The sequence below is a fragment of the Mesoplodon bidens genome (genome assembly GCF_964165515.1).
Source record: "Mesoplodon bidens genome assembly, chromosome: 5".
NCBI classification, from domain to species: domain Eukaryota; kingdom Metazoa; phylum Chordata; class Mammalia; order Artiodactyla; family Ziphiidae; genus Mesoplodon; species Mesoplodon bidens.
In genome coordinates, this window is record NC_138161.1 from 9467052 (window position 1) to 9476327 (window position 9276).

The 9276-nt window shown below is 48.8% G+C and overlaps 1 protein-coding gene across 1 annotated transcript; it reads left to right on the plus strand.

Annotated features, from left to right (window-relative positions):
• Window positions 1-493: 493 nt before the first annotated feature.
• Window positions 494-1204, plus strand: CLDN14 (claudin 14; the record flags this gene model as incomplete). The annotated part of the gene is made up of 1 exon (XM_081235473.1): window positions 494-1204. One exon carries the CDS (start codon window positions 494-496, stop codon window positions 1202-1204), a length of 711 nt encoding a protein of 236 aa, XP_081091599.1.
• Between the last annotated feature and the right edge of the window lie 8072 nt (window positions 1205-9276).

Here is a 9276-nt window from a genome sequence, read left to right on the forward strand (position 1 = left end):
TATTTTCTAAGTCGTACGCAACCCACGCCTTAACACTCACCAGTCCGTTTGTTGATTTAACAACCGTAGTGATTACTGATCAAACAGAATGAAGTGAGATTCAAATGCAGCAGAGTTTGAGGGTAGACACAAGACAGAACTTCCCACATGGGGTTGGTAAGTGCTGAGAGAAGTGGGGTCTCTGGAGTGTCCTCCCCTGGGGTCCTGGGAAAGCCCAGCCCAGCCAGATGTGGGCTGTCACCCCTTCTAGCTCTGGCCTTCCAGGGAAAGCGCCTTAGGCGAGCCGCTTATTCGTTCACCCAATCAAGTCTCCGAAACTATTTTTAAAAACATGTTAATCGTGGAACCAACCGCCTATGGAAATCGCCGTTTCGGTGGCAGAAATAAATGCATCGAGATAATCTTTAACCCGTTTCCTCTCCCCCCGCCCCGCCTCCCGGCTTCATTAGGACTCCCGCGGGCTCCTGAGCGAGCGGCCACCGCCAGCAAGGTCATGGCCAGCGCAGCCGTGCAGCTCCTGGGCTTCCTGCTCAGCTTCCTGGGCCTGGTGGGCACGCTCATCACCACCATCCTGCCGCACTGGCGACGGACGGCGCACGTGGGCACCAACATCCTGACGGCCGTGTCCTACCTGAAGGGGCTGTGGATGGAGTGCGTGTGGCACAGCACGGGCATCTACCAGTGCCAGATCTACCGCTCGCTGCTGGCGCTGCCCCGCGACCTGCAGGCGTCCCGCGCGCTCATGGTCATCTCCTGCCTGCTGTCGGGCGTGGCCTGCGCCTGCGCCGTGGTCGGCATGAAGTGCACGCGCTGCGCCAAGGGCACCCCTGCCAAGACCACGTTCGCCGTGGTGGGCGGCGTGCTCTTCATCCTGGCCGGCCTGCTCTGCATGGTGGCCGTCTCCTGGACCACCAACGACGTGGTGCAGAACTTCTACAACCCGCTGCTGCCCAGCGGCATGAAGTTCGAGATCGGGCAGGCCCTGTACCTCGGCTTCATCTCCTCGTCCCTGTCGCTCATCGGCGGCACGCTGCTCTGCCTGTCCTGCCAGGACGAGGCGCCCTCCAGGCCCTACCAGGCTCAGCCCCGGGCCGGCACGGCCACCGCGCCCGCCTACCGGCCACCCGACGCCTACAAGGACAATCGGCCCCCCTCGGCCACCTCGGCCTCGCACAACGGGTACAGGCTGAACGACTATGTGTGAGTCCCCATGGCCTGTCCCTCCCTGGGCCCCCAAGAGGCGCCGGGACCCAGGCTGCCGACTGCTTCAAGGTCCGGGCACCAAGTTTACTTTTGGGCTGCTTTGGTGTCCAAAGGAATAATGTGAACCTGAGGAAATGGGCTTAGGATGCAGGGAAGGCGGGGAAATAAGATGAGGAGAAAAGCTCTACATACCAAAGACTAAAAAATAATAATAATAATAATCCTTCCTGTTTTTATATTTATTATATGTATTTATGTGGGTGATTTAATGACAGCTGAATAAAAAGCGACTTGGGAGTTTGGTCAGTGGGGTTTGTTTGCAAGCCAGGAATAAACCTTTTGGATGCGGTTGTCTCTGAAACTGACAATATCCGTGTCTGTTTCCAGACCCTTATTCTGTCTGCTAAGATGCTGGTAACCATAGTCAGCACACCTCCGGGCTCTGCCCACACAGGACAGGAGGGCTGGGCTGATGTTCATCCAAAAGATGCCTGAGCAACATCACCAAAAACTGTTGCCCTATCCTGGCTCGATCTCAGAGGCAAGGCAGGAAATACAGGGCTTCCTTGAAAAAAGATACTTGCCATCCACCACAAAAGAAGGGCAATGTCATTTTCTGCCGGTGAGCAGTCGGCCCCCACTAGTAAGGCAGCAAAAGTCAGAAGAAAACAAAAGGCAAAGTGAAACACGCCTGTTCACTTGGCTTTCCAGGCACTGACAAGAGGCCCAGTTAGGAAGGCTGCTCGCCCCAAGCACAGAATGTCACTGGCTTCTTTTCTGGGAATAGAAGTATGATGGCAGCTGACATCAGAGCAGGTACAAGGGCTGCTGACTGCTCTTTTAGCTGGAAAGAACTGCTGCGAGGGCCAGGTGAGGCCTGACCTCTTTAAGGACGCAGATGTTGCTTTCAGGGCTGTGATCTAAATCTCTCTCTCACACACACACACACACACACACACACACGCTGCTCCCCCGTTAGCCCAGGGAGTCTGCTCATGCCTCTGCCGCAGCTTCAAGCTGTGAACATGGAAGGAAATACCCTGCCGTGTGGAAGGGCTGAGTCTGAGGTCTGTTACGTGAAGCCCCACCATTCTCAAGGGGTCTTCGAATAGGGCCACCAGGGCTCCATCTGTCACTGTCTGCAGGGAAGTGAGCCACAGAGGGTTAGCCACACGTGGCTGGGCTTACTGGCGGGGCGTGGCCTGGTGAGACTCTGGCCCTAGGATCAGGGAGGTAGAAGGGGAGAATCCCGGGCAAGGATTAGGAGGCCAGACGGACCTCAGCCCTGCAAATCTGGATCCAGCAAGGCTGGAAGTTGCTTGATGCTCCCCTGACTTCATGCCTCCTCCTGACCGGGTCCTCCAGGCCACTGAGATGGTGACAAGAAGCCCAGCTGCCACGTGCTTCCCATGTAGGCAGAGGCTCTCACCAGTAATGTGCGTACACCCCGCAATCCTCTTCTGATTCCTTTAAGCCTCACCAGTTACACCTAATAAACTACACCATTGATGAGATCTAGCAACAGGAGAATCTTCTAGCAACATTGAAAAGTCAGGGTTTAAGGTACAATCCTACACATACATATTTCTTTTCTATTTTGTGCTGACCTCTAGACTCCAAGCAACAGGGGCCGCTTCTGTTTGGAAGGAGAGGGTACCACACATTTTAGCCTCTATCTAGCCCCGCAGCAGCTAAGAGGGCTGGGATGTGCCATCCTATTTAGGTCAGGGATTTAGATCAGAAAGGTCTTCATTTATTTATGATGAAACAAGCAATTTTAACTTACTCTTTAAATGATAAAAACAAATCTGAATCTATAAAGAAGAGAAACAAAATCTTCTTAAAACGAAATGATATTCTGTCAGTCCTTACTTGATGGTCACTATCTAGAATGTGTTTAGTGAAGTTATTCTAGTTAATAGACCGATTACAAATTTAAAGATAAAATAGCTTTTTAAAATTCGAAGTAGAGTTGATTTACAATATTTTATTAGCTTCAGGTGTCTAGCAAAGTGATTCAGTTATATTTTTCTCAGATTATTTTCCATTATAGGTTATTATAAGATATTGAACATAGTTCCCTGTGTTATACAGTAAATCCTTGTTGCTTATCTATTTTATGTATCGTAGTTTGTATCTGTTAGCCCCAAACTCCTAATTTGTCTCCCCCCTTCCCTTTGATGACCATAAGTTTGTTTTCTATGTCTGTGAGTCTGTTTTGTATATAGATTTGTTTGTATTATTTTTTTAGATTCCACATATAAGTGACATTGTATATTTGTCTTTGTCTGGCTTACTTCATTTAGTATGATAATCTCTAGGCCCATCCGTGTTGCTGCAAATGGCAATATTTCTTTCTAAAATAGCTCTTATCAAAGTCTTTCTCTGAATTCTGTCACTACTGAAGTAAAAGATGTTCCTCTCTCCTACTCAGGTGAAAGACTAATAATAACAGTGATTACAATTTATCAAGCACTTACTATGTTCCAGGAATACCTTTTACTTACTAATTTGGTCCAAAGAGATACATGAGAACCCAATGAGACAAATACTCATTTTAACCCCATTTTCCAAAGGAGGAAATCAAAGTGCATAGAGATTAAATTATTTGCCCAGGGTCACAGAGCTAGTGAGCAAAAGACCCAGGATTTGAACCCAAACAGGTAAGCAGGGAGAAAATACATTCACTCAAGTAGAAGCATGACCTATAAGCTCATTAATTTCATGTCCAGACTATTTCCAAATAATTAAGTGAATTGTTTCATGACCGTATTTAGTTCTTTTTAGAACCATCACTCCACAAAGCTTCTGTTAACTGGGTTCTGGCTGGATTAGAGGAAATGTGATATCAGACCCATAGGTCCAAGTTTGAATCCCCATAGAAAGCAGGAAGTGACACAGAGGAAGTGACACACGGATGGCTCTGACCTACAGCTGGCCCACCAACTGTAGGAAATAGACCCAAATTAGACCTTAATTCCCTCCTTCAAGATACAGGGTGTAAGAACGCTGTTCCCAGTTTCCTCTGGCTCCTTTGCTCTCATCCACTCCTAAGACAAGAGCTCAGGTCCTGTGGTCCCCTTTTTCATCACATCACAATCACCAGGGCCATCAAGTAGATGCCTGCCTCTGCCCACCTCTTTGTGACTAGGCAGTCATAACCAAGGCTGTTTTGAACAAAGTATGGTCTCCTTTCGAGGTACAACATGTAATCCCAAAGTTCAAAATAAAAAGGAAACATGAGTCAGATTCTGATGTTTTCCAGCAAACTGTTGTTATGAATGTAAATTACAATATGACCCTCATGGGATAAAGAATGCTGTATGTCTTTGCTTCCCTAAATCAAATCAAATTTGGCTCTGATCCAGAGGTCTAAAGCCAGCCACGTTTCCTTGTTTCCTCCCCAGCATTTAGGAGGGCTCAGGGCCCCAGCACTAATGGAGGCCCTGGACTTGGGGAAGGGGTGAGGCCCAGCCTTTAGTCCTTGGGGTCGCTCTGGTTACCTACTGACTGCCAGGGGCTGGTTCCTTCACAGCCTGGGGCCCCTGATGCTACTCCCAGGCCACAGCCCATCCACCCACACAGTCACCCATGTCGTGCCCCAGCCCCTCCCAGGCCATGTGTGTGAATGGGCACTGGAATCTTCTACCCTGAGGAACCCTTAGTCCCAGGCTCAGTCTCTGGGAAGCCACTTCCTGAAACGGATCCACGCCTCTCCTATACTCAAAGCACCAGAACGTCCCCATTTTTGGAAAAGACACCCTAATAGCTTTCCTGGGTTAAGTTTTTTGAAATCAAAAGGCTCTGAAATCCCACAGAGAATCCTAATTTCGTAGCAGCCACTGTTGCCCTAAGTGGAAATAATTTGAAAACTACGGCACATTCACCATTTGTATAATAGTCCATTACTTGATAGTTATAAACCAAAGATGGGGCCAGGATCTGCACCCTAAATGCCCAGCCCCAAAGCCCCAAAGCGTTGCCACATGCCTCCCTGCTTCTCCCTGCCTTGGACCCTGTGTTTGCTTGTTTCCAGGTAGAGGGAACAGCGTGGATGGTGACAGTCGGGCATGAGATGGGGATCTGGACTAAGAGGCAGCCGTGGAGGTGGGAAGAGGCTAGGATGTGCCCGAAGGTAGAGATGATAAAATTTACCGACGGCTTGGTTGTGGGGTGTGAAAAGAAAGAGGCTTAACTGTTGATGCCAAGATTTGGGACTGGATCAACTGGAAGAATGGGTTCACCATCTTCTGAAAGAAGGAGATTCTGGAAAGAAAGTGTTCTGGTAACATAGATTTTTGTTTTCCATGTGTTTGGTCTGAGCCGCCTCAAGTGGAGATGGCGATCAGAGCCCTTAGATGTGTGAAGCTGGAGTGGAGAGACAGATTACTGTGGGAGCCTCAGCCCAGGACACAGTTAGCCATGCAGCTAGAAAGGGTCTCATAGGACGTGAACACAGGTGAGCAACCCAAGAAGCCAAGGGCTGCTGAGGGTTTCACATTTGGAGGCTGGGAGGACGGGGGCATCCAGCAAGGCAACCAGAAGAGGAAGACCCCGGGAGCACGGAGAACCAAACTGGGAGGTTCTGGAAGCCGAGGGGAAGGGAGCGGCGTTCAGTCACCTCTTTCTATCTTCACAGTAACTTAGGCAGTATGAGCAGCTGCATTTAACAGATGAGGAAACGGGGCTTCCCTGGTGGCTCAGTGGTTGAGAGTCCGCCTGCCGATGCAGGGGATGCAGGTTCGTGCCCCGGTCCGGGAAGATCCCACGGGCCGTGGAGCGGATAGGCCCGTGAGCCATGGCCGCTGAGCCTGCGCGTCCGGAGCCTGTGCTCCGCAACGGGAGAGGCCACAACAGTGAGAGGCCTGCGTGCCGCAAAAAAAAAAAAAAAAAATTTATCCAGCAGGGGAAGTCTAATAAATACTGCAATTTCAAAGCAATAATAAGCATAAAGGATATTTTAAGAAATTTGCAACAATTGTAATTTGATGTGAAAATATCTGTAATTTTCAAAGTTACAAGGGTTGAAATACCAAAAGAAAAGTAAAGCAACTTGCTCAGGTGACTTGAAGACACTTAAAGCCCCTTGAGCATGAGAAGACATTCATGCAACCGGAAGTTCAATTTTCCTTCTGCATGTAAGCGATAGTTCATTAAAATAATCCCTAATTGCTCCCTGGGGACCCAGAGGGTGTTAAGTGTGTACCTCTGGGGTGGGGACTGCAGGACAGCAGGGTGAAACTGAGCACCATTCCTGAAGACAGCAGAAGCCTGGGTCCTCCATTAATTCTCAGAACACCCTTTCCTCTATTTGTCCAATGAACACAGTGATAAACCTGGAACTTCTGTCATTTGTGCAGGAAGCGCCATCTCAGGGCCCTGAGGGGATGAATTGTACCACTCCTGTCAAAACCCAAAATCCAACCGAGTAAATTTGAAAGATCCAGTTGGTTTTATTAGGCGATTCATGAGTTAGGCAGCAACCCAGCTAGCACCTAGAAGCACGCCCAGAGGGATTGTACATAATGGAAGGTTTTTATAGGAAGAAGGAGGGAGCTATTAGCAAGAGAAAAGAAAGGATTCTTTTTAAGTCAGTATATCTTTGGTGGGGGGGGGCGATGACAAAGGTTTGTGGGGTTTTTATTTTTATTTTTATTGGAGTATAGTTGCTTTACAATGTTGTGTTAGTTTCTACTGTACAGCAAAGTGAATCAGCTATATGTATACATATATCCCCTCTTTTTTTGGATTTCCTTCCCATTTAGGTCACCACAGAGCATTGGATGACAAGGGTTTGATCACACAGATTGCCTCTTCTTCCTCTGGGGAGGGTTGGAGGGGAATGAACAGGACCCACGTGATGGTGCTGACCAGGTTTGGTATCATGGGCTTTTAGCACAAGTGATGCTATCTGGGGCCTGTGGCTTTCCTGTTAACACCCCAAAGGCACTGTTCCCAACAGTGATAAACCGGACAGGGAGCTCCTCCCGGTGGCCGGAGAAGCACCAGGCACCTGATACCCAAGTCGTGGGTTTCAGGCCAGGGACCACTGGCTGCGGTTTGCTTGTCCTCTCGCAAGAGGGATGGAGAGGCAGCTCGCTAAACCGAAGTAGGCGGACAGCAAAGGCAAACCCATCACACATTTCTTATTCAGGAAACGTCCATTTCAGACAAATGAGATTAGAGCTGGCAATGCTCTGAAGCTGAATGGTCAGTGTGGGAGAGTGGGCAGCAAGCTGAGGAAGTCCCAGTGGCAGGGGCTGGAGTGGGGGACAAGTGAGGGAAACAGGTTTAACTAAGACTTCTAGGATTAAAAGGAAAAGCCACCTCGCTTCTGCTATAGCATCCTCACTCCCAACCAAGAGACACAGGAGTGTGTGTGTGTGTGTGTGTGTGTGTGTGTGTCTGTGAGAGAGAGAGAGATTGAAATCTGAGGTCCTGTAATATTTGAAGCCTTTTCTTGAATCAAAAAGCACAAAGCCATTTTCTGGGCAAATATCCAAAGGAAAACACAGAAATTTCATTCTAGTAAATTATTTTAAAGTACCACCAACTGGCTTTCACAGGTGTGTGTGGCAGGGGAAAGGCATTAGCAAACAGCCCATTTCCTGCCTGAGAAAGGCCAGTGGAGGTCACCCCGTCAATCTCGGAGGGCCCAGGCCCTGGGGGCGGATCACCTGGGATGATGATGGCACCTCTTGACTGCCAGCTTTGCCCCAGGAAAGCTCAGCACAACATACTCCTTAATTCTTTTCTCCTGAGGGACTTTCTATTCAAAAGCTCGCCACCCTCCCATCCCTGCTGAGTAAATGATTGACAGGCTCGAGCTTTCCATCCCACCAGGGCTCCTGCAGGGAGCATCAGCTGCCTGCAGCTCGGGGGGAGGTCTGGGGTTGTTTTAGTCATCCCAGGCATTTTTCCAAAATAAAGCATTTGCATAGGTTTCCTATCCAGCATAATAAAGAGCAAGAAGGCAGGACTTAACAGCCAGGAAATCGCTGGAGAGTTTTGGTCTAGTGGCTTCACCAGGTGTCTGGGGAAGCTGGTGCCTGCCTTGGGGAAGAGCTCATTGTGACTTTGCTGAACATGGGCAGTGAGCGGGGTCCCGGGACAGTGAAGAGGTTGGGGGAAGGGAGAGACCCAGTGCTGCACTTGGGAGTCCTTGAGCCCAGCCCGCTGCCCAGACAACCCTCTCAGCAGGAGGGATGGTCTCTTTTCCATCCATAGCTCCATGGATATTTCTGCTATGAAATTCATCATTCACCTTTGTAGGCATTATGAATTGCTCTATAATACCCAAGCATAAGAATAACACCTGCCTTTGCTTTTTTAAAAAATCAAATCTGGTTCTCTTTCAACCACAATGAGATACCACTACCTGTGAACACCTAAAAGTTAAAGGATTGACCATATCAAGTGTGATGGTGGTGACGGACACAGCTGAGAATACAGGTGGAGAGTCTACAGTTAAGAAGAAGGGCCCCAGGGGTTTGAGCGCAAGGCCCGACGGTCTGGAAAGCTGGAACTGAGGGTGGGGAACACGTGGGCTTCAGAGCTCAGCAGGAAGTGGAACCAGTGCTTGGCAGATGCCGTCGGGAAGATAGGTACTGGTTTTGGATTAGGACTTGTTTTCTCACTTACCTTCTCTAAAAGAAGAATGTGGCCATTAGCCTTTGGTTCTGGAATGGGATTGGGAATGGCCTACTCCAACTGTCAGCATGATTTTCAGGCTCCATATCTTCTTTTTTTTTTTTTTTATCAGTTGAACACATTTTAATACGTTTAAGTGGCATTTTAACCTCTTTTATTTATTTTATTTTTATTTTATTTTATTTTATTCTATTTATTTTATTTTATTTTATTTATTTTATTTTATTTTATATTTTTGTGGTACGCGGGCCTCTCACTGTTGTGGCCTCTCCCGTTGTGGAGCACAGGCTCCGGATGCTCAGGCTCAGTGGCCATGGCTCACGGGCCCAGCCCCTCCACGGCATGTGGGATCTTCCCGTACAGGGGCACGAACCCGTGTCCCCTGCATCGGCAGGTGGACTCTCAACCACTGCGCCACCAGGG